General features: G+C 35.5%; 1 protein-coding gene and 1 pseudogene across 1 annotated transcript in view; both read right to left on the reverse strand.

The window, feature by feature from the left end:
- Positions 1-268: 268 nt before the first annotated feature.
- On the reverse strand, positions 269-5,602 carry LOC117023204 (LETM1 domain-containing protein LETM2, mitochondrial-like; annotated as a pseudogene).
- A 4,083-nt stretch (positions 5,603-9,685) lies between these two features.
- BAZ1A (bromodomain adjacent to zinc finger domain 1A) overlaps positions 9,686-26,528 on the reverse strand; it is an 83,275-nt gene continuing 66,432 nt past the window's right edge. Inside the window, exons 19-27 of the mRNA XM_033108549.1 lie at positions 25,696-25,859; positions 24,829-24,983; positions 23,566-23,714; positions 16,992-17,239; positions 16,681-16,907; positions 14,713-15,182; positions 12,932-13,074; positions 10,804-10,891; positions 9,686-10,677 (exon numbers count right to left, since the gene is read on the reverse strand). Of these exons, the coding sequence (XP_032964440.1) occupies positions 10,481-10,677; positions 10,804-10,891; positions 12,932-13,074; positions 14,713-15,182; positions 16,681-16,907; positions 16,992-17,239; positions 23,566-23,714; positions 24,829-24,983; positions 25,696-25,859 (1,841 nt within the window). The 3' untranslated portion in view covers positions 9,686-10,480. The remainder of the gene's footprint in view (positions 10,678-10,803; positions 10,892-12,931; positions 13,075-14,712; positions 15,183-16,680; positions 16,908-16,991; positions 17,240-23,565; positions 23,715-24,828; positions 24,984-25,695; positions 25,860-26,528) is intronic.

A 26,528-nucleotide genomic window follows, 5' to 3' on the forward strand; every position in this document is an offset into this window, starting at 1 on the left:
ATATTTTTCTAAATGGTCTGAACTTGGTCTCACAGCTGACGTAATCTGGACTGGTTTCAAGGCCTCGAAAGACTGCTCCAAGGACAAAGTGGCTGATCCTGTACCCAGACCAGACAGATAGTCTTAGCTGGGAGGTCTGATATGGATGCCACTGCTGAGGGCAGGAAGCTGGAGAGGGACCGTTTCATTCTCTAGTAGTCCTTATGGTCAAGTCCTTATGCGCCTTGCTGTTCTGGGTTATCTTTTGTGATTTGGCATGGAATATACCTTATTTAGCAGAAGTGATGAATCTTTTAGGTAATGAAATAGGTGTTGATGGTGTTATGGGTGATGATACAACTGGTGGCAGCTGCATACTTTTTTTTTTTTAAGATTTTATTGGGGAAAGGGAACAGGACTTTATTGGGGAACAGTGTGTATTTCCAGGACTTTTTTTCCCCCAAGTCAAGTTGTTGTCCTTTCAGTTAGTTGTGGAGGGTGCAGCTCAGCTCCAGGTCCAGTTGCCGATGCTAGTTGCAGGGGGCGCAGCCCACCATCCCTTGCGGGCGTCGAACCGGCAACCTTGTGGTTGAGAGGATGCGCTCCAACCAACTGAGCCATCCGGGAGCTCAGCGGCAGCTCAGCTCAAGGTGCCATGTTCAATCTTTAGTTGCAGGAGGCACTGCCCACCATCCCTTGCGGGACTTGAGGAATCAAACTGGCAACCTTGTGGTTGAGGGCCCACTGGCCCATGTGGGAATCGAACCGGCAGCCTTCAGAGTTAGGAGCATGGAGCTCCAACCGCCTGAGTCACCGGTCCGGCCCCTGCATACATTTTTCATCCTTAGTATCCTTCAGTTGAGGTGCCAAATCCACCATGCTCTCTTTGGATTCAGGGGAAATAGGGGATTCCACAGGAATATCTGTCTTTGGAGCCTCCCCACTTTTGAGATCTCAGTTGGCTTTGGCTTCACATTTATCAGGTAGAAGGTTCTTGACAGTAGCATAGGAGGAGGGACAGTCTCTTTCAGATGGAGGTCCTGCCACTCTCTTGGCTGTTGTCTTAGTTATTTCTCAGTGAGACCCAGGGATCTTATTCCTTAGGCCCTATAGGAAGCTTATAGTTCTGACACACTCAAAGCACTCACTCCTTCTTTGGCAATTATTTCATCATCTGCTTTAATAGATTTTAATTTCATCAGGAGCTGAAAATGGAGCAAACTGTTGGTTCCAAGGGACTGCAATTCTAGCAGTTTGTAAAGGGCAAGCAGCTCCAGGGTTAGCTGATCCTCAAATACTTTGGAAAAATGAACTTACTCATTTGTGCCAATCTGGACCTATTTGATGTAGGATGACAACTGTGTAGCGCCATCTCCCAGTTTAGCACTGTTCTTCCTTGCCATTTCTGTAATCATTTTGTGAAGAAATTTTGCTAGTTCCAACTTTGAAGCCATTTTATTATTTTTTTTTCTTCCTTTTTAGATTCACTTTCAAAAGTTGATGACAATATCTCTGGGAAGAGTTTCAGAAACACTGGTAATAAGAATTCCATGAAAGGAATGCTGGTCAAGATGGTGGAGTGGGTAAATGCTGTGCTTGCCTCTTCCCATGAGCACATCAAAATTACAGCTAAACTACAAAACAACCGTCATTGAGAACCACCTGAAATCTAGCTGAATAGAAGTCTTATAACTAAGGAAATACAGAAGAAGCCACATCGAGACTGGCGGAAACAAGGAACGGGCTGGTCCCATGCCAACCTATAATGGTTAAAAATTGGGAGGGATACCTTGGCTGTGGAGGTCTCCCTGAGGAGCGAAGGGTCTCAGCCACACATCAGGCTCCCCAACCCAGTGTTCCAGTGTTGAGAAGAGAAGTCCCCATAACTTCTGGCTGTGAAAACCAGTAGAGATTGTAGCTGAGTGAGACAGATGGCTGCTGGGATCCCAGGTGTTTCTCTTAAAGGGCCTGGGCATGGACTTATTCACTGACAGTCTCACTCACTCTGAGCTCCAGTGCTGAGGCAGCAACTTGAAAGGCACCAGAGACATATGGTGAGGAACTGAGTTGTGTGGCCTCAGGGTGAGGGCTAGAGGGGCAGATTTCTCCCAGGCAGAAGTGCTGGAAGAGGCCAGTGTTCTTTTGTTGAGCCCTCCCCATACCCAGCATGCCAGGCAGGTGCCATCTCTGTGTCTCCATCAACCTGGCTAACACCATTTGCCCTGCCCTGGTAATTCCCTGAGACCCACCCTACCCAAATTTCTGGCCCACCCAAGCCACTTCCAGTGGCTTTTCCATACAAACGGTTTGGCTCATGCTTCAGACTTACCTAAAATCTCTCAGTTTCAAAAACCCAAAACAAGCAGCATCTGGCCTCATGTGCCCTGTACCTCTTGCTGAGCAGCCCCAAGCCTGGCACTAGTGGGAGCCGGCCTCAATTCACAGCTTAGCCTCTCCCAGACAACTCCAGCACAAATGGGAACTATCTGCAGATTACTTTGCTGTTCATACCAAGTGGCCCCACGCAGGGTACAGGCTGTGGCTGAACTTGGCCTGTATCAGAGCCCCTCCCAAGAGGCTCCAGAACAAGTACACCTAGTGGCCAGCTTCACAACACACCAGAGCCCCATCCAACCACCTCCACACATGACACACCCAAAGGGTAGACTCAGCAGGCACCAGAGCCCTGCTAAAGTGAATCCTGCTCCATAGGGTCAGCCCCTGTACAACAGCTCCCCTGTAGTCACAGCCATTCCTAACACCTAGTCAGCCCAAGGGTAATCACTCCCACTGATATGCCAACAGCAATTAAGTCTCATCTACAACAGAAGGGCACAGACAACCCAACAAGGGACACATCTGGAGCACCTGACTCAGGTGATCAGGTAGGCTGTATCACTGGGCCTGACAGGACACCTACTATGTAAGGTCATTTTATCAAGACCTGGTGGGGCTGCTGGTTGGCTCAGTTGGTTAGAGCCCAGTGCTCATAACACCAACATCGCCAGTTCGATTCCCACATGGTCCAGTGAGCTGCACCATCCACAACTAGATTGAAAGCAATGACTTGATTTGGAGCTTATGGTTCCTGGAAAAACACACTGTTCCCCAATATTCCCCAATAAAAAAAAATTGAAAAAAAAGAAAAGACCTGGAGACATAGCAGATCTACCTAATACGTAGAAACAAACACAGAGAGGCAGCCAAAATGGGGAGACAAAGAAACATGTCCCAAATGATAAAACAGAACAAAGCTCCAGTAAAAGAACTAAACAAAATAGAGACAATCAATCTACGAGAAGCAGTTCAAAACACTCTTTATAAGGGATGCTCAATGATCTCAGAGAACCTCAACAAAGAGATAGGAAACATGAAAGTGGAGACATAAAACATAAAAAAGAACCAGTCAGAAATGAGGACTACTAATAACTGAAATGAAGAATGCATTGGAGGGAATCAATAGATTAGATGAAGCAGAGGATTGAATCAGCAATTTGGAAGATAAGGTAGCAGGAAATACCCAACAAGGACAACAGAAAGAAAACAATTCAAAAGAAATGAGGATAATTTAAGGGGCCTCTGGGACAACATCAAACAGACCAATCTTCCCATCATAAGCGTACCAGAAGAAGAGATAGAGTAAGGAACTGAAAATGTATTTGAAAGAAAAATGATGGAAAACTTCCAACGTGGTGAAGAAAATAGACATATGAGCCCAGAAAGTGTATAGAGTCCCAAACAAGATGAACCCAAACAGGCCCACACCAGGATACATCATAATTAAAATGCCAAGTGCTAAAGACAGACAGAATCTTAAAAGCAACAAGAGAAAATCAGGTAATAACCTACAAGGGAGTTCCCATAAATTGTCAGCTGATTTCACAACAGAAATTTTGCAGGCCAGAAGGGACTGGCAAATATTCAAAATGATGAAAGGACCTATAACCAAGATTACCCTACCCGGCAAAGCTATCATTCAGATTTGAAGGACAGAAAAAGAGCTTCCCACACAAGAAAAAGCTAAAGGAGTTCATCACCACCAAACTTATATTACAAGAAATGTTAAAGGGACTTCCTTAAGAAGATAAAAAATATGAATAATAAAAAGGCAAGAACTACATATCTATTAACAATTACTTTAAATGTAAATGAACTAAACGCTTCAATTAAAAGACATACGGTGTCTGAATGGATAGGAATACAAGACCTTTACATATGCTGGATACAAGAGACTCACTTCAGATTGAAAGGCACATACAGACTGAAATTAAAGGGATTGAAAAAGATATTTTATGAAAAAGGAAAAAAACAACAATAAAAGCTGAAGTAGCAATACTTATACCAGCCAAAAGAGACTTTAAAACAAAGGCTATGACAAGGTACAAAGAAGGACCTAGTAATTCCATTTTTGGGTATTTATCTGAAAAACCCAAAACACTAATTTGAAAAGTCATATGCATCCATATGTTTACTGCAACATTATTTACCATATAGCCAAGATATGGAAGCAACTCATGTTTCCATCAACATGTGAATGGATAAAGATGTGGTACATAAATTCAATGAAGTATTACTCAGCCAGAAAAGCAAATGAAATCTTGCCATCTGCAACATGGATGGACGTAGAGGATATTACGCTAAGTGAAATAAGTCAGACAGAGAGAGAGAGGCAAACACCATATGACTTCATTGGTATGTAGAATCTAAAAAAAACAAAACAAATGAATAAACAAAACAGAAAGAAACTCAGAGAACATTTCGATGGTTGCCAGGTGAGAGGGCGGTTGGGGGAATGGGTGAAAAAGGGGAAGGGATTAATAAGTACAAATTGGTAATTACAAAATATGGGGATGTAAAGTACAGCATAGTGAATATAGTCAATAATACTGTAATAACTATGAAAAAGGAAACAAACAACAATAAAATCTGGAGTAGCAATACTTATACCAGCCAAATTAAAGGGATTGAAAGATATTTTATGAAAAAGGAAACAAACAACAATAAAATCTGGGGTAGCAATACTTATACCAGCCAAAAGAGGCTTTAAAACAAAGGCTAGGTGGGTATTAGACTAATTGGGGGATCACTTCATAAATTATATAAATGTCTAACTACTATGTTGTACATCTGAAACTAATATAATATTGAATGTCACCTGTAATTGAAAAATAAAATTATATGTGACATAGCAAAAAATAAAGTTTGCAAATGTAAAAAAAAAAGAATTCCAAGAAGGCATGAAGGGTCCAATTATGAACACCATAAATGGAATCAAAGAAATCAGCACAAATCCTCAATAGCTTGTTTGGGCAATAGCTAAGACTGAATTATAACTATAGACGGCCATTTTTATATTTGTCTGAACTAGTCAACATAGGTAACAATAGGGAACTATGCCTGATAGTTGCCATAGTAACCATCTTAGAGTCCTGAGCATCTCTTTTTATAGTTTTTTTTTCTCCTTATAGATTTTGGACCACATATTCGTACATTTTTTTCCAGTCTACATTTTTAATAAAGGTATGAAAAACAAAATTTGATTTTACATGGGTTTCCAATTCAACTCTGATTTGAATAAGCCCCAGCGCTTCTCGCCATGTAGTTTTTCTAACAAAACCCCCATAGTATTAAGACCATCTTTACCTGCTGCCCACTCTCACCAGGACAGTTACAGCTTCAGATCATGTCACTATCACAATGTTTTTTTCAACCACTGTCTTGGTCACTTAGCTATGAATTTAAATAGATGTTCGTTGTTTTTTAGTTAGCATTTCTGGGTGTTTTAAATTTATATATTTTATCGTGGTAAAATACACATAAAATTTACCATTTAAAAGTTCATTGTGGTAAAATATACACAACATAAAACTTTCCATTTTAACTATTTTTAAGTACATTCATACTTTCATGCAACCATCACAACTCTCCATTTCAAGAACTTGTCATCATCCCAAAAGGAAACTCTGTTCTGCGTGTTTTTAACCAAACCAGCTGGTGAAATGATGGTAGAAAGACGGAAAGCACAGCCAGTTAAAAGGCATGGTGTTAGAAGAGTCCTAATATCTGAGAAACAACGAAGTCCAGTGCGACAGGAACCAATACATAGATGATGTGGTGGGGAAGTGATAGACGAGGCTGACAAAATAGTGTCAGATTGCACAGGCCAAGCCAATCCCATTGTAGGTTAATGGGGAAAGGAAATTAATAAGAAGTTGAGTTGCTAAATTTTGTTATTTAGGAAGATAACTAGTTATAGGGAGATCTTGCATAGATCTACACTATTGTCCAATGTATGAAAAGTTTGTTGATAATGCTTTTCCAGTTTTCTAGTTGTTTACAGCAGGATGTCAAACCCAGTAGCAATTCCTCCTTCACACACAGATGCCGCGGACCAGCGTAAGGCAGCTGCTGTCTCAGCACAGGACTGGATAGGATTGCTCAGGGACGATGTACAGACCTCGGATAAAAGAGAACCAACGATGAGTGTACAGGTGAATCTCTACTTTGAAGGAGTGACCAGAATAAGGACTAGTGAAGGGAATAAAGAGTTCTTCCTGTTTGTAAAATACCTTTGTTTAAATTCTGTTATTATTTATTCCAGATCACGGATCAGCAAACTACATCCCGCAGGCCAAATCTGGCCCACCACTTGTTTTTGCAAATAAAAGTTTTAGTGTAGAAAAAAAATGTTTTACTGTAACACAGCTACACCTCAGTTTATACATTGTCTCTGGCTGCTTTTGTGCTACAATGGCAGAGTTGAATAGCTATGGCACAGATGGATGGCTGGTAAAGTCTTAAATATTTCCTATTTGGACCTTTACAGAAAGTCTGGTAAACCGTGTCCTAGAAGATTGTGGTGACTAAACAGTAAAAAGTGCATATGATAAGGCAAAAGAGGAAATACCACAAGAAGCAGCCAAGGCTGGAAAATATTAAAAATTAAATGCCTATTAGCTGTAGAAATGCTATACTGCCCCATTATCCATTTTTTAGTTTGTCACTCTTCTGGCCTTTAGATCAGCTGTTATATACCTAAAAATGATTACTAACATGAGTTAATTATAGTTAGCCAGAATATCCCAAGGAAATTGTATTTTATAACCTAATTGTTATCAGATCACTGGTTAAATAAATGCAGGACTAGGATATCTGAGAGAAAGGTTCTAAACGAGGGAGTCCCAGATACAATGGATCACTGGACAGCACATAAATGAATATAGGTGTCCACGCTAAGTGTATCACACTAAGTGAAAAAGCTGCTTAAAATGATTGGTATACCATGATCTCATTTTTGCTGAAGAAAATTATCTGAAAAATTATATGCTGAGTTTATGTCTATTTTATATATTTAGTGTTTTCTATCTTTTGGACAATGACCATTAATTTAATGACCATTAATTTAATTAATTTAGTCAATTTTTCATTTTACTAGGGAAACGAAGTATTAAATATACCTCTAATACCGACTAAAGCAAAGGCTTAAACGACCTTACATTTTACAGATTTGTTCATCAATATTCTGAATATATTTTCCTCAAACTTCCTTGAGAAAACTTTTTCCTCAAACTTCCAAGACAAAACTTTTATGAGAAAAGAATGACTAGAAAGATTAAAGGCTTGCTCAGTCACTCGCACACCTTTAAGTTACTTATACACTGATGTTCCTGCGTATCAATTCCAATGTAGAGGTTTGCTTTGATACCTGAACACTGTGAGCTGTCTTCAACAGTGCATATAAAGGCTAATAGGGAATACGTAAGCACAGTCTTCCTGGTGTTAGAAAAATTAACCTGAGCACTTGGCCCATTTTTTTTTTTGAAATCAAACAATGTACCCACGTGTGAAATTCACCAAACCTCCTCTTCTCTCAAGAAAAAGCCTAAAAATTTTTAATATTTTAACACAGGAGTAAAAAGCAAACAAGTGAGAGAATGAACTATGTTGGAAGAACTGCTACCTTGCCATACATATTAAATTTCTGTTTCTAACACATTTCTGCATATGCTTAGATAGTACTAAGGACCCTACAGACAACATTAATAGGATCTGTAGCCAAATACACACGGGAACTAAATTCAAAGTTTGGAAGACAGCAGGTTTTTCAATACTCATGCACCCTTCAGCACATATTCTGAGCACATGGCTAAAGAGTATGAGAACAGAGATCTTCAAAAACTATAGATAAAAAAGGAAAAAAATCATGTGCTTACAAGGAATAACACTCCAAAAAATGTGATGTAAACTATGATCTGACATGACTACATAATATACATACACATTTTCCCTTTTGTCCACCCTTTTATATTGTACATAAAAATAAATCTACAAAAAAACCCAAAACCTGCGTTATTTCTCATCTTCCTGGATGTACCTTAGTAATGGAAAGATGGAACAGCCTAGTATCATATACTCTGTAATACTGGGCAAGTATTTAAGAAAAAAATCCATCTGAGTCTAAATCTCATTTGAAAAATGGAGAGAACAACAAAAACCTTACAGAATTGCCCTAATTAACATAAAAAGCATTTTCCATAGTTATTAGGTACAAAGGATAAAAACTTTTCTATTAATGGGCTTGGTATGTAACACAATGTGTTAATTTCTTTCTCTTCTGGCACTCTCTTGCAATTACAAATCAAGTACTTTTAGAAATAGAATTTATCTGGGCTTAGGGACTAAACTCAGTGAGAGGTACCCACCTGACTGAAATGTCTCTTTCGTTATCTTGGACTTTATGTCTTTGTTCCACTTATTCCATTAGTCATTTTTCCTTGAAGAGGAACATTAAAGCAAATAGAAGTCAAATAATGCTGACTGCTTTCCTGATCATGTCAACCACTACCATACATCCTTGTGTTAACTTTGTTGCTGTATAAAATTTCAATTACTGCAGGTATGTATGGGAATAAATGATTTTTGTGTATAAGACAATCTGGCTGGGCACGTTAAAAGGCAATGTCTTATTTTAACTGGGTCTAAGAAGGCAACGTGTATGATAAATTGCAAGTTTTAAAACTGACTTTCAGACTAAATAATAAGTAGTTGGGCAGAAATGGTTCCTTCTTAGTGCTTATTGTCTAGAAAAACAAATATAAAAGTTACTTGTTAACACTAAAAAATAAAAGAATATTAATCAGATATTTTTAAATGTTTTAAATATTTCAGAATTCCCTCCTGAATATTTAAATGCTATTAAGTAAAATTTCCTAAGAAATTTGGCTATTGGCATATGAAATGATTACAAATTTACCAAAATTTATAGATATGAACATATTCACACAAAGAATCCAGAGAATTGATAATCTCAAAGTATCTGAGAAAGAAATGAAAGAGGGGTAACTTCCCAAATAAGTGAGCCTAGTTAAATGAGAATACAGCGTGTTCAGGATTTTAGATGAGAAAATAGAGGGATGGGAGAACCCAAAAAGCCCTAGAGAGGACACCTGCCTTTTGCCTCCTAAAAAGGAACAGCGACTCCTACAAACTGAGGCCCCTGTATATCTTCGACACCTAAGAAATAGCACTTCCTATTTTCCATAGATGTTACTGATGGGATGTTTCCTACTCTTCAAGGGTGTGGGCAAAATTAGATGCAAACCACTGGTCTAGAGATTCAGGTATAATAAAACATCGGTTCCTATGGTCTGTATGTATCAGGTGTAGAAGGCCAATTCTGATTTGTAAAAATTCCAGAAATTCAGAATACTTGAAAAAATGTATCATTTTATTTGTACACTTAAAAAGTTGTACATAGAAACTTATAATACAGTTCTGTAAAACTGGAAGAACTGTAAGGGAAAAGGGAGGGTGTTACCTTGTATTGACTGATCATTAAGGAAGTTAAGAGAAATAAAACAAAAACAGTAAAATGTTTAAAAAATTAAAGAACATTTTCCAGGTACAAATTTTATAAATACAAAACAAATTCACAAATTACTCTGAATGCTAAATAAATATCTAGTTAATAAACTCAGACTTAATACCTCCAGCCAGCACTGGTACAGCACTTCAAGGATATAAAATTGGACTCATTCATGTGTAGTGTTGAAAGAATGTGCTCACTGAACAATTCTTAGACATACATACTTTTTCTAACCTGTGCTATAACAGAAGATTTATCTGTGCAGATAAATCTCCCTTAATACCACACTTCTAAGAAAAATCATCAATGACAAAATAAATCATAGGTGAAAAAATATTTTCCAAGATATTGGGACACATGAATGATCTCAAAATGTACAAAAACCTCTGTAAACCAGTACTGTATCCAATACATCTATCAAACTTATTAGATACTGAAAAAACTGTAGCAAAGGAAATCTTTCCTACATTCTCCTGAGTGCTTAATATTAAAATTGAGACTCTAGTGCAGGCCACATTTCAAAGTGGTCAATCAGTTGTTATTGCTTTATATATATGTGTGCTTTATAGCATGATTTAATGTTCCATTTTCATGAACAATTTGTTTTCCTTAAATATGTCCTTTAGAAGGACAAAATTAGATTCGTGACTTTTTTGCAGCCGGTGGTGCGCTAACTTGATCCACATTCCCAGGTGTGACATGCAGTCCAAGTTTCTGAGCTTGAATATGAAAAAATGCTTGAAGCCTAGTTCCAGCTTTTGCTTCACTTGTGTTACGAGGGTTGTATTCAAAGCAGTTCGAAAACATTAACTCAATATCATCAATAAACTCAGCTAGAAAGAAAAAAAACAAATGAGATTAGAATGGAAGTACTGAAGTATATAACTTTTGTTTGTATATCTGGAAAACAGCCTCTATCTCTTTAAACAAAAAATAATTATCAGAGAAAAATTACTTACATGCTAATTTATATTCACATTTGTTCACTTTTTCACGAATTATATTTAAGGCAATGGGCTTTTTGATGATGTCGTAATAGTCTGGGACCTGTAAAATAATTCAAATATTATCTCTCCTACATGAAGTTTATCAGAGACAAGTGGTCAAATACATGAAGGTTTTGCATTTAAAAGCAACTGCATATTACCCTCTGAATACTATTATTCCATTAAAACCACATAATACGTTTTAGTTATTTAATGCTGTAGAAGCCTATTTAATACTACAAAAAATATTAACAATTCACTGTGAACAAGAAAAAGATTATGGTTTTGTTTGTGCTCTGTCTGCCTTTATATGTATCTATGAAAATTTCTTTAATGAGCATTATTGCATTTGTAATGAAGAATAAAATGTACGTAAGAAAACAATTCAACACAAAAACTCAGGAAAAATGAGTCAAATTGAGATTTAATTTTTATAAGATGCTATTCAATGTTCATTAATTCTTTACATTCTTGCTCTCAAAATCTCGAAGTAGAATTCTGCTGATGTCAGTTTTTCACTTAGAAACTTCACCTAAACATGGACAAATGAGACCCTTTATATAGTGTGTCCAACTAGTCTGCTCCATTCAAACAAACCTACATTCCCCATATTCTCATTTCTGGATTTTTAACTTATCATCACTGATTCCTGAAATGTCTTATTCCATTTCTCACTGTTGAAATTCCATCTTACTTCAACGACCAGACCAAATAGTGCTTCAATAAAAGTTTCTAATTCTGTTATTCCCTCCCTCTAAAATGCTCAATCTCCTTTGCTTCCCTACTTCTGAAAGACCATTATATAACTTCTATTATATTACTATAACACTGTCCTATTGCTGCTGTAGCATATCACATTTTGCCATATAGGTATGTGCATGTGTGTGTGTGTGTGTGTGTGTACACACACAGTTGACACTTGAACAATGGTTAGAGGGTTAGGGGGTGCTGACCCATGTGCAGTTGAAAATCTGTGTATAACTTTTGACTCCTCCAAAACTTAACTACTAATAGCCTACTGTTGACTGGAAACCTTACTGATAACATAAACAGTCAATTAACACTTATTTTGTTATGTTATATGTATTATGCACTGTATTCTCACAATAAAATGTGCTAAAGAAAATGTTATTTAAAAATCATAAGAGAAAATATACAGTACTGTACTTTATTGATACCATAGTTTACCTAAGTTTATGTCATCTGTTTACACGATGAATCGTTTGTTCATACCTACATCAATACTGTCTTATAGGATACAGAACACTGTGGATGTTACACCTATTACTAACACTAGATGTCAAAAATGAGAAGATAATGTGAAAAAGAAATTCATATTTATTTACAGATATAATGATTGCTTTATGGTAGCCTAGTGTAATTGATATATGATTGCTTCGTGGTAGTTAAGAAGTCTCCAAAAATTTTTTCACTATATTTAATTGAAAAAAAATCCACATATAAGTGGACCTGTGCAGTTCAAACCTGTGTTGTTCATGTCAACTGTATAAATAACTATAGCATCATCTCTAACCCCTTAGTTAGGGGGTTAGGCCATCTCTGTTATTTAAGAGTACCTATCTTTTACATCAATGTTTCTCAAACTGTGGTCTTTGGATCAGCACCAACAGCACCATCTGGAGACTTGTCAGTAATGCAGATGGTTGGGCATCATCCCAGCCCTAGTGAATCAAGAACTCTTGGGTAGGACCCAGTAATCTGTGCTCTAATAAGCCCTCCAGGTGATTCTGGTATATGCTGAAGCTTGAGAACCACTGTTTTACAATAATAGAAATACCAAGAATGATACTCAGTTGAGTCAAGTCTATTCATATTCATTATATAGAATAAAAACTTTGAGGTTATTTCAACACATGTCATCACTTACAAGAATCAGTCACATGATTAGAAGGGACTGAGGAGACTGCTAACTCCATTTTTTTCAATATAGGAACCAAGTTTCCAAGTGTTCTTTTTTTTTGGTTTTTTTTTAAAGTACAAAGTGACTAACAGGTGTTTGGACTATCTCAAAATTGCCATGCAATTTTGACTAAATCAGATAATATACATGAATACATTTTATGTAGTCTAGTAACATTACCTGGATTTTAGAAACGAGTTTCAAAAAAGGCCAGCTGTCATCATGCCGTACCAATTCTACAATAAGATGTTCAAAAGCTGACAATTCATGAACTCCTCCCTGTCGGCCTGAACTCCTTCGATTCAGTGTCATGGGAGATGATTCTGAATAAATAATTAATTTTAGGTGACGACAAAGCAAAATATTTGATCACTACAGGCTAACTAGGGCATATAAATAGGAACTAAATTCAAACAAATTTGACACTATACAATGAGATATTAAACGAACATTCTGAGATATATGAAAATCTGGATTCAATATTCATTATTTCCTTTGCGATCTTAAAAATTTCCTATTGAATTGAACATTCATTGGGACTAGATTATGAAAAGAGCGTAACACAAGAGAAAATTCTAGAACACAAAGTTGGTGGACTTTTTACTCCATTTTATTAAAAATACATTTTCAAGTACAGTAAAATAAAAGTAAGCAATTCTCCAGTATTGCTTACTTAGGAAAGTTCTCTTCAGATCTTGAAACCAGGTCTATTTAAAAATTATCTTGCATAATAGAAAATTCTCAATGATAAAGTAAAAGATTATTCTTATAAATCTTAATTTTAGTTGGAGAATTTTCTCAAAGCAAAATGCTTTCTCAAAAAAAAAATGCTTTCTCATAAAATCTACAGTATATAATGAAATCTAACATGTATGAATTAGTAGAAAAGGGTAGTATAATCCATATATGAATTCAGGAATTTTAATTCTCTACTTAAATGTTAATCCACACATTTCCCCCTAACCAGGTCAGTCATTTCACAATTTAGTTAAAAACAACACTTTTTTTTTTTTTTTTTTTAAGCAGAGTGTTTTTGAATAAAAATGTTTCAGGTGTACCATTTTCCCCAACAGTTTTGAGTTCAGATTCAGGGAAAAGCAAAATAGATAAGTGGATAAGAAAAGCTAAATTACATCTTGGTGCAAAGTTACCCGACACTTCCCCATCAAACGTGACCTGATCATAAATATACTAATGGAACTTTATAACACTATTTTATAATAAAATTGTCACCATTTAAGAAAACTTATCACAGCTATGAGTTGGGTATTTAAAAAAACAAACACATCTTGGAATCACACATGAAAGTAATCTAATGTATATTTCAAAACAACTTCAAAAACAGACAAATTATATTCCATTCTTTCACCAATGAGTTCCTTAATCCTGTCATTGTTTGTATCATGCAATATACCCTATCTACAATTCTTCAAAGAACAGTAGCATTTTTTTGTTTAACTTCATTTTTTGGAAATTTTGAAGTTTCTTACTACTGATATTAACAACAAAAAGAATAGGATTGAAGAGAAAAATGGATAAAGAGATTATTATATGGATGAAGATTGTCCGCAAATTTGGTATGTCAATACAATGTAGCTTGTCTAGATGATAATGAGTATGTGTGTTTTGAAGGAAGAGAATGAAATGTGTTATAATGTGTTATTCTGCGACTGTTCAAATATTGGCCAAATCTCTCCATTAAAAACAGAACAATGTTTGCAAATTTCTTACAACTACCCTGCTACACTAGTAGAAATACTAATAATATAGTTTACCTTTATTCCCCAAATAGCTGCCCATTCAATGAATATTATGCTGCAGGTCAGGCTGCTCCCTAAAAACTCTGTATATCTTACTGACAGCCTTCACAAAAATGATCAGAAATATCTCAATGCTCAATCTTTGCACCAAATTATTCAATTTTCTTAGATAAGGATAGTTTAAATTAGACTTCTTCATACCTGTACATTGTCTTTTCCTGCCTCTTCTCTTGTAGTCACTATCTTGGAGAGAAAGTTTTGAAGCAACATTTGGAGATCTTGACTGCTCACTCGACTTTGTGGCAATGACTCTGTAGTTAGAGAAGTTGGGACTATTTTCTGGTGTATTATTAGCACTTTTCCTGCCTCTGCCTTTTCTACGAGGACTAAGTAGTTCCACAAATACATCTGCTTGCAGTGGGCCATGACTCTGGCGAGTAGAACGACTGGCAGTTCTTAAAGATTTCATTTCTGTAGGAGGAGCAGATTTTATTTTTCTTAGGCTTCTACCAGTAGGTTTTGAAGAGACAGTTGTTTTGGGTGTACTCTGCTGACTCCTTGAAGTATATCTTCCAGGATCTTGTCGTTGGCCACGACTTGAGAAAGAAGAGTTAAGTCTCCCTCTTGTTTTAATTGGTAATCTAACTTGTGGTCTTCCTCGTTTTGGTGGGCTACAAATATTGTTAGAAAACACAATTATTGTCCAGAGCAATGATAAATAGATGATTACTTCCACTCTTCTTGTTCTCGTATTCAGCCAATGAGTTCTACATATATTACTTTTCTATATTACTGAGACGTAGTCTATACTCAATTCTTTCCATTTACAGTTAATAAAGTTTTCATGGAGATCTAAAATATGTTTTCATATATTTCTTTGTAATGCAAAGAGACTATTTATTATTTTTTTGGTAACTCCAGGACATTGTCATGAAAATCAAATCCCAAATTGTGATAAACTATAATAAAATCTACAGAACCAATAAATAGACTTAATCAGATTGAAAAACTTAAAAGAATGATGAATTAATCTTAAAATGCAAATCTTCTGTCTCCTTATGTATGCTACAAATGACTGTCACTTTTCATTATCACCGATACTGAGGTAACCCACAGTTTTGGCCAGTGGCTGCCTTAAACCTGTGGTTCCTGAATACCAAGCCAAGAATCTCTCTGCCATCTTCCGATTCTTACTGTAAAATACAAAACTACACTCAATGTTTTAATTGCCTTTAAGTTGTAGACAAGGATGAAACAACCCCATTAAGCCTCCTTTTATCCATCTCCCCACATACCTGAACTTGCAGCTTATCTAAAATATTTCCAAGAGTTTTCCAAATTCTTTATCCTCTTCATGCTTAACACAATATTGCCCTTAGGAGCTAAGGGAATGTGGCTCCCGCTAGTTGGAACTGTTAAAAACCATCAAAATCGATGGGGTGGCTCTCTCTGCTTCCCCTCCTCAGACTGCGGCCTTTCTGTACTTTGTCAGTTCTAGGTTGCCCTTGCTTCACATTCGCTTTCCTGATTCCACATGAATGGAGTTCAAATGTTAAAAGAGGGGGAGGTCTTAGGGACAAACATGGGGAGATTGCCCCAGCACTGCCGCAGCAGGAGTAACCAGGCCCTAAACCCACTGATTCGGCCTGGGTGGCATAGCTTAGTAGTTTGCAGCATACTTGATTTTATGGTGCTACAGAAGTTGTTTCTGAGTGCTGATGCGGTAAAATATAAAAATGTAATGTGCTTCCTGGTATCTCTCTCTCTGACTGCCAAGATCACCAAAATTTGGGTATAACTCCTTGAGAAAGCAAGAGAAACATTGGGAAACTGCATCCATGTTTATCTCATGAATACCCTCTGGACTGTTTATTTGCTTCTTTAGGCATAAAATTAAGTAAAATCAACCTTGATGTGGGTCTGAACTGGCATTCCTGTCCAAAGTTGAACTCATACTTGATTTTATGATCTGGCTAAGCTCACGCAGATACTATACTTGCTTGGGAAAAATTGAAATGTTTATAATACACAAAGCAAGGATAACTTCAGGCTACTATATTATATACTACTTAAAAAAAATTATGGACTCCAACCACTCTATTTGTATTTGAATTGTTAAGAGATTGTCTAATTAAGACTCGAACCCTCATTTATTATGTTAGGACTTACCTGACTTCTTCTTCTTCTTGAGAGTCGTCTTCATCTTCTTCTATCTCATACTCTTCCTCCTCACTTTGACCCTCCTCATCATCACCGTCAACTTCATCATCTTCACCTTCCATACTGTCTTCCATCTCTTCATCACTTTCCAAGGATGGTCTCTGTCTAGAGGAGAGTCTTCTAGAACGTTGCTTTGGCCGACACTCTGGACAAAACCAATCTCCTTCAGGCACAGTCTGACAAATCACATAAATGATTATTAATCACCGCTCACTCAAAATCTCAATTCTAATCTGAGAAGTAGAAGAAGAAAACAATACCTTGAGCTTTGGTCGAACACAGTAGGTATGATGACCCCGATCACAGCCATCACAAAGTACCATGTTTTCAGCATCACCCTTCTTTCGGCAGATTTTACAACGAGCATTCAGTATAGATTTAGACCATATCACACTACGATCCAAGGTGGAGAGATGAAGAAAGACTTGGGATAGACTAGCAGAAGAAAGAAGAGACTCTCTCCAACGGTCCAGGACTGTTTTATAAGAACGCCCACTGTCACTGGCATCTTAAATGAAAAGGAAAAGTGATTATAAAGTTTCTAGCTAAACCCTAGACATCTGCTAGAACTATTTTCTTGGTAGTTTAAGCAGGACAGATTTTACAGTTCTTCTCTTGTAATACTTAACAAAAAGACTATGCTGATATTAAAAGCAAAAACCTCATGTTAAAGAAAATATTTGCTGAGCCACATCTTGTTTATGACATAAGGAATTAATTACTTCTTACATCTGTAAATCAAATGCTTGGGGATTTCAATAGTTAAAAGAGAAAAATAACTTAGGCAATGTGTTCTCAATCTAATCTTTGTATCAAATCTTGATCTAATTTAGAAAACTGGCTAAATATGGTTATAAGTCAGCTACTATTCATTGGAGTTGAGGATGTTACTTCCTCATTTTCAGATGAAAGACTGCTCTCTCAGTTAAGTATCAATCATATATGAGGTTTCTTTTGGGGCTGATTAAAATGTTCTTAAGTTAGATAGTAATGGATGGCTGTACAACTGTGAATATACTAAAAACCACTGAACTGTAAACTTTAAAAGGGTGAATCTTATATATGTAAATTATACTTCAATATAGCTGTTATTAAAAATATCAGTATGTATAAATGTCAACTACACTGTCTTCTATCTCTAAGAAAATATTATTTTTAAAGTGACATAAATAAAAAAATGTTAATCTCCCAAAAAGAACTTTCAGCACTATATAATATTTATATAGAAACATTTGAAACCTTCCGTCATGAATAACATCATCCCTTTGTCTTCTGGGCTAAATAATACATTTGGCTAGATGCCATTAATCTAGCCAGTCTACTCCACTGGCATGTGATTCTATCTTCAATTAATCTTCAACATTGCTACCACCTTAGTTTTCCTAAGACATTATACTTAATTATGAAGGGCCTACCACGTTATGTCAAAATTCTGCATGGCAGATAAGACCCCATGAAGAGTTGGTCCTATCACGCCGTATTTCCTATTATCCTCAAATAAAACCTCCTGGGCAGTAGCATATGTTTAAGAGAATGGGCTCCAGAGTACTAGCTCCCCTATGAGAGCTTGGGCGAGTTCCTTAAGCCCTCTATGCCTGAGATTCTTCAACAGTTATGTAGGTGATACCTACCTCTGAGGAATGTTGGGAAGATTAAAGGAGATAATACACATAAGACATGTAAACTGAATGTCATAGAGAAAATGCTGCTATTGTTATCATTGTTCTTGCATTATACTGTTTCTATGCGCAGCACATTAGAACATATGACACAAGTCCCTACCTTTAAATTTTTTTTAATATAGCCAGGAGGGTGAAGATATACACAGTGAGTTGAAGTCATAAAGCAACAGACCTGCCAAATACTAGTGGGTCTTGAACTCCCTTTTGACTACTGGGCAGGGTAAGAGAGAGAGAGAACACGAAACATAGGGCCCACCCAATATAGTGAGTCCTCTCTAAAGAGCTAGGACCCCAAAAGGCTATACTTTCAAGATGGAAAGGGTACCATGAAGAAATAAAGAGGTAGCAAGGAAATCTGCTCATCTAGATTTTGATGTTGAGTAGAATGGGGAAATAAAGGTATTCTAAGAATACATAACTGTAAAGAAATTCTTAAACACGTTTAAAACTGAAAAACCACAAGCTAAAATTTTTAAGTGGTCCAGAGTTGGTAGTGACCTCAGGTGAATGACAGAAACAAGTACAAATTGTTGCATATTCTCTCTGAACAAATATCCATAGATCAAGTTCTAAGGAATGAGTTAATAGTCAAAACCCACCAGGCTCATGTGGAAATAAAACACTATAAGCAAGAGTCAGCAGAAACTTGAGATACTAGAATTAGACACAGAATATAAAATATGTTTAATATGTTTTAAGAAATAAATGTGCTGAAGTTGAACAATATTGTATGTCAAGTATAAGTTAATATATATAGTCATGGTATATGGAGTATAGCTAGGGAATAGAGTCAATGGAATTGTAATAGATTATATACGATGTCAGAGGGGCAATATATTGGGGTATGGAGGCTTATCACTTTGTGAGGGATGAAATGTCTATTGCATTGTTTTGTACACCTGAACTAATTAAAAAAAAGAAAGAAATGTTTGAAAATGAGTAAATAAAGAGGTTTGAAAAACCATCAGAACTTCTGAAAATGAAACAGATTAATTACTCAATGGGAGAGAGGAAAAAATGGATAGGTCAAATGGCTCCTCAGACAAAGCTAAAGCGTAATCTGAGCAAAGGGGGAAATAAATGCAGTAACACAGTCCATTTGATTTATGTCTACCCTTCTAATTTTGTGCTTTTTATTTATCTGGGGTTTTGCTAAAAGGCTTCATGAAAAGTTCTGGCCTGAGTGGGGACCTCTAAGGAAGGAGACAGTAAGAACTGCTAGTTCCTGAAGAAATCCTGAAGAAATCTTTCTGGATAAATCAGAGGGCATTCTTACTGGTAATGGCAAAAAATAAAGTTGCAGAGGCCAATGTGGAAGAGGGGAAGAAAAAGGTAAATTATGGAGAACCTTTGGGACCTTGAAATTCAGTTTGAATGGTTTTTAACTCAAAGGTTGGTGAAACACTATAGGTTTCGATCAAAGAGGTGCTGTAAGAAAATTAAACAGTGGTAGCTCAAGGTTCAAGTTTTAGCCCACCTATTCCTGCTCACTTTAAAATATTCTAAATATACAATATGAAAATAGATGGATGTCCACATTTTTCTATTTTTCATATAGTACTTAAATAAGGATAAAAAACAGTATACACAATTGAGTCCATTTTTCTGTTGTTTTTTTTTTAAATCTTAAATCCAACTCTCACGGGCAGAAATGTCTTGTTTCTCTCACTTTCCATTATCTGCTAGCACAGAAAAATTCCTCAAGAAATTACTAAATGAAAGCATTTTACTATTGGTAGAGTCATATGATCAAATATTACACTGGGAGATTTCATACTGTTAACTGCCAGTGTACAGTAACCTATGTGACCATGCCACGGAGGCTTCTCTAGGAGATAAAACAATAAAAAAAGCCTACTCTGAATTCTCCCTATGCGAGTAAAAGAAAAAAAAATACTGTGAATAAAGACTATATGCAAAATAAGTAAACATGCATTCCATAGCTGTTCATTCTTTTATGAACACTAATATCTAAGTATATTAAGATTCACCAATGTTAACCTTTTACCTACCAATTCAAAAGAGTGTGATTAGCTCAGGTGTGAAATGTAAAACGGAAAATGTTAGGAAGATGGTACTGTTTTATAAGCTTGCCCAAAAAACTATTCCCTTCCAAAATATAAAATCCAAGGTTTTGGGGTGGCCGGATGGCTCAGTTGGTTAGAGTGCGAGCTCTCAACAATAAGGTTGCCGGCTGCGCTCCCTGCAACTAAAGACTGAAAAACGGCGACTGGACTTGGAGCTGAGCTGCACCCTCCACAGCTAGATTGAAGGACAACGACTTGGAACTGATGGGCCCTGGAGAAACACACCGTTCCCCAATTAGAAAAAAAAAAATCCAAGGTTTTCTTTCAAAAGCTAAATATGTAAACCAGTACTCAGTAGTATAGAAAGTAAAATTATAATTCTTTAAAAAGACAATTCTTTAAAAAGTTAAAAATTTACCATCTCTCACACTAGATTGATCTTCCTCTGTCTTTGTCTTGTCCTTTTTTTTTCTATCTCCCTTTTGATCTTTATTAATTTCTGTGTTACCTAATTTCAAATTGATAAAGTTAGTTTGAGGATTTTTTCACAGCTTAAGGATTTAACCATAAGCATGACTTTATAAATGATGAAATTATCAACCTAAGCAATTTTCACATCTTATCTAAAATAATTAATTGAAATATGATTATCTTCCCCAACTTAAAAAAATCCTAGTTTTGTCAATGTGATGAATCACTAGAATAAGAAGGCCACACTAGGGAAGGTAGAACATAGTAGAATTTGTTATTTCTTATTTGTTTCCTCAAGAAACTGAAATAATCTCTGAACCTAAACAGGAAAAATTCCTACTATAGTTAATTTGCTATGTTGAAAAATTATTGAGAATGAGGAAATTTTATATTCTACTCAATCATTTATAAAGTCGGAACCCTCTTTTCTCTCCCAGATTAAGGATATTCTTGATTACCTTGTTCTAAATATTTAGACTATCTTGAAATCCCACAGGCACCTCCATCTCCTACTATCCCATTCAAAACAGACCCTTCAAAGACTTAAACATAAAGAGCTACTGACATCAGTTATAATATTAACACTTTATGGGTCAGCAATGGTAGATGGTAACCCCCGTATTATAAATGATGAACAACTGACTTTGACCAATATATACCACCAAAGTAAGTTGACCTTTTCCTATTTTACAAGAATCCAAATTAAAAGTTTTTAAAAATATCTTTCAGGATGAAATGAATGTTCTAATACTGCTGTATATAATGCTGCTGTATAGTACGTAAGAATCCTATAGCACTCAGCTGTCATACAACCTATTAGATATAAGTTGCAACATCACCCAATGTTAACTTTTTTCCTTTGTCTAAAGGGTTAATAAGATGTACTGATGGAAACACAGACACACTAACAATTAATTTGATTTTTTTTCCTCTTGAACTTATAAACAACTTTAATAGATGGCAATTTCAGAAGTGGAAAAATCAGAACTGTTTTATCACTTACCTCTTTTGAAATCACAGGACTGATGTGTACTAGTAATATGTTACATTTATATGAGCTACGTGATTTACATGTAACTTTTAATTGAAATTTTAATTGAAATAATTGTAGACTCAACATGTGGTTGTAAGAAATAATACAGAGATCCCTTGTGCATGTAATTTGATTTAGACACAAAAAATATTGAGAAATATTGAAAACTGGGAAATAAGAGTGATATAGTAAATACAAACTCTGATATCTTTGTGAGCTGTGATCATATGCATTTTATTTCTTAAAAATGCTACTTTCAATGTGAAAAGTGAGTTATTAAGCTCATGGTGGAATTATCAACTTATAAAAAAATATGGATCGGCTTATTAGAACAATGAGATACTGGCCAGAGCTCTTCAATTAAAAATAGACACATTACAAATATATTCATGTTCCAAAATTGCTCTGATAACACCATCTATTTATAAAATTTTGTTTTCACTACTCAATAGGTAATATTCAAATATTTTTTAAAGGATTTTAGTCTATATGAGACCAAAATGGTATGGTTTTAAAAAATTGTTTTTCTAGTACCCAGTTATTGATATAAATTATCTTGATATGATGAATTATAAATTAATTCAACATTTGAGAAAGACCACAGGAAAGCAGAGGTAGTTACGACATTAAAATTAATTCAGAAGGACAGTTAGGGGAATGTAATCAATAATGTAAAGATTTTGTAGGGTGTCAGATGGGCACATGTCTTATTAGAGAGACCACTTCATGGATGGTATAGATGCCTGACTACTGCACTGTACACCTGAAGCTGAAGCTGAATAATATTGTATGTCAACTATAATTTAATATATATATAGTCATGGGATATGGAGTACAGCATAGGAAATAGAGTCAATGGAATTGTAATAGATACATATGATGTCAGAGGGGCAATAGATTGGGAGAGGAGGGTTATCACTTTGTGAGGAGTGAAATGTCTAACTATTTCATTGTTTTGTATACCTAAAACTAAAAAAAAAAAAAAAAAATTGATTCAGAACTTGAAACATATTTTCCTAAAGACATAATGATTATGTTCTTGGATTAGTCCCTAGAAGCATATTAATTTCCTAAGCTGCTGAAACATGATCTAGACAATATTATTTCTATCATCCTAGCCATAAATTATAGAGTATTTTCTCATCTGTGTAGCATTTAACACTTGGTATTTATGATTTAGCACTCATACAGTTCTCAGGTTAGTGACCCACATTATCAAACCATACCCCTAATGGTGGTATGTAGTTACATTTATGTAACTCTTTGGGGTTCTGTTTTAAATAACAATAAAATAATTTATGTACAATCTTTGTTTATTCAAGGTCTGGCTAGTCACAGGTTTTGGTCATGTTTCTTTTGATGAAGCTTTCACAAAAGAAGAGACTGACAGAAATAGTTAAAAAGACAGTTATTAAAATGAATGACTATCTAGAACAAAATTTTAAAATAGCATTTAAGTATTATTTAAAAATAAATCTCACCTGAAAGAGCTCATATATTAAAATGAAAACACAATCTCAAGTTTTTCAAACCAATCAATTTCATTATGTCAGCCAATAAAGTTCTACTTCAAAATTATTTAAAACATAACTACTATTTTGAATTAAAAGCAGATACTTACCAAGTGGAGCTTTGAGAAAACGCCGCTCAATGCCCTGCTCTATTTGAAAAAGTGCCATTGCCAGGTAATGAACGACGTTGCTCACTGATTGCGGTGTACTTGTATTAGTTGAGACAGTACTTGGAGTTTCTGTTTTTATGCCCAAAAGTCTACAATTAAAACAATGAAGAGTTTAGGGTACTTAAAAATACTATTAGGTGAAACTTGAGTCCACTCATTCATCCAAATGCTTCCTTATACCTATAAGTGAAATAGTTTCCTCAAACTCAAGGAGTTCTCTTAAGATAGTAGGAAAGGCAGATAAATATATGAATCAAAAGCTAAACTGAATATCAAATTATTTAAGGTGGTCAGAAGGGCAAATATTTGGTGTCAGTAAAGTGGATGAAACAAGGCATAGGGAAAAAGTTTTAGTGAGGTGACAATGATGGGCCTGAAAGATAAGTATCTCACACAGCTTATCTCTGTTTCTCTTGCTTCTACTTTTACTGGGTAGGACACTTACAGGTGCCTTCTTACTAGTCCCTTAGTCTCCAATCTTACTACCTTGGCAATAAATCTCCATGCTGCAGCTGAAACGGTCATTTAAAAGCACAAACCCGTCCACTCAAAGCCTTTGGTACAACGTCTTCCCTCCTAGTATCAGATCTTTCCCATTTAGGTCTCAGGTTTGGAGTCACTTCCTCTAGCATTTCCTTTGCTGTCTTCCATGTCTGTCTACCAAGACAAACATTTGCACTGGGTATTCACTTCTACCAGAACGCTCACTGTATTCTCTAATCGCTAGCTTAATGTCTTTCCACCATTTCCTCCTAGACAATAAACTCCCTTTAAGGGCAGATATTATCCAGAATAACTCCAAAAAAGTAAAAATATTTATCTATAGAGATATAGGTTCGGATAACTAGTTCAAATAATGTTTAAGTCTACCACAATTTACTAAGTTTTCCTACAGAAAAGTAAAATAAATAGTATAAAGTTACTTTCTGAAATTAATCAAATGTTAAGTTCAAAGACTTTTTTTTAAAACTTGAGAAATTACCATTATCCTAAGAAGTTGCCTTTTGGCTGTATCAGTACAAAATAGAGTAACAGAGAGCCTGAGGTTTAGCAAAATCATCATTTCAGTAGTTATAAATATTAAAGCCTTCACGATAAGATTTTAAAATATTTTTTTTTGAAGAAGAAACATTTACATCAGAAAAATTTACAATTAGAGTGGCAGGGAAAAGTGATGGTTCCTTTAAAAAACTCATTTTATACCTGTCTTTTACTATGACCTTTGCTTGCTCATCAATTTCCACCTCTTCCACATTTTCATTCACAGTTTTAATTATCCCATTTTCCTTGTTTTCCTCACTTAAAAGCTCATACCGTCCATTTTCTAATGCTGATCTCCAGATGTGTCGATCTGCAACCTGTAACAAAACTCAAATTTACTAATCCTGAAAAATGGCGTATGTTGCTCCTAAGAAGTATGAGGTTTAATGCACATATGAAAAATTCATGAATATTCTAGAACAGATTGTGAATCAAAAAGGGATCTAAAAATAAGATTGCTAAGTGGTCAAAATGGAATTCGTATCATTCATAGATGGAAACTTGGTACCTTATTCTCTACGTAGGGAAGTCATATACAATTCTAAGATTGGTCACCTGATAGTAGCAAAAAAAGTGACAGATGATAGCAAAGGAATGAACAGAACACATATATCAAGCATGAATTACTTACAGATTTTAAAAAGGTAACAAAGAAACCAATAAACAAACCAGACTCAGCAGAGCAGGCAGGAGCTAGTCAAGGAAGAAGAAAATATCCTTACACATTTCAATATCTCGGAGGAAAATACCATAAAACAGATATTTTAAAAAATATTAGAAATTAATATTAAAAAGGTCAATATGTTCATTAAATTCTGTTTAGGAAAATGGATAGTCATATAGCATATTTAAGAAAGATTTATATCCATATGTAAACATTTTGATGGGAATAAACTTAGTTTTTATAAAAAAAAAATCATCCCCTGGTATTTATTCAAAACACACATGCCTTGCTTATATCAAATAAATGAACAGATATGACCAAAATTCTGGTAACTAGGTAAACTAAAAATGGGAACAGTTACAAACCTTTATTGCTCCTAATGTTCCTTGGTAGATTCTGTCTTCAATATCCAAAAGAAAATCTCTCAGCCTTAATTCAAGCTGCCTTTCTGCAGACATCTGAGATGGATCATATGCATTGGAAGATCTTCCCCGACTGTATGTAGGTTTGCTATCAGTTTGAGGTTTGTCTGAAATAGTTATCCGACACCTTTATTAGTATTTCCTTATTAAAAAAATACAATTACCCCATGTGACTATTATGATTGTGAGATAATGGATATAAAAACACTTAGATAATCCTCAAGTGCAATTAAAAGCGGGGGGAATGTTTGCACATTATTTATCTGATAAGAGACTTGTATCTAGAATATATAAAGAACTGTTGGAATTCAATAAAAAGACAAATAATCCAATTTTTAAAATGGGCAAATGATCTGAATAGACTTTTCTTTAAGGAAGATATACAAATGGCTGACAAGACCATGAAAAAATGCTCAACATCATTAGTCATTCAGGAAATGAATGTCAAAACCACAATGAGATACTACTTCACACTTCTAGGATGGCTAGAATAAAAAAGTCAAACAACAAGCATTGGCAAAGACATGGAGAAATCTTAATCCTCATACACTGTTGGCAGGAGTATAAAATGGTGTAGCCACTTTGGGAAACAGTCTGGCAGTTCCTCAAAGGATTAAATAGAATTACCATATGAACCAGTAATTTCACTCTTAGGTTTATACTCAAGAGAAATGATGTATGTCAACAGAAAAACTTGTATGCAAATGTTTACAGCAGCATTATTCTTAATAGCCAAAGGTGGTAACAGGAAGTCCATCAACTAATGTATGGATAAA

The sequence above is a fragment of the Rhinolophus ferrumequinum genome, chromosome 6, assembly GCF_004115265.2.
Source record: "Rhinolophus ferrumequinum isolate MPI-CBG mRhiFer1 chromosome 6, mRhiFer1_v1.p, whole genome shotgun sequence".
NCBI lineage: Eukaryota > Metazoa > Chordata > Mammalia > Chiroptera > Rhinolophidae > Rhinolophus > Rhinolophus ferrumequinum.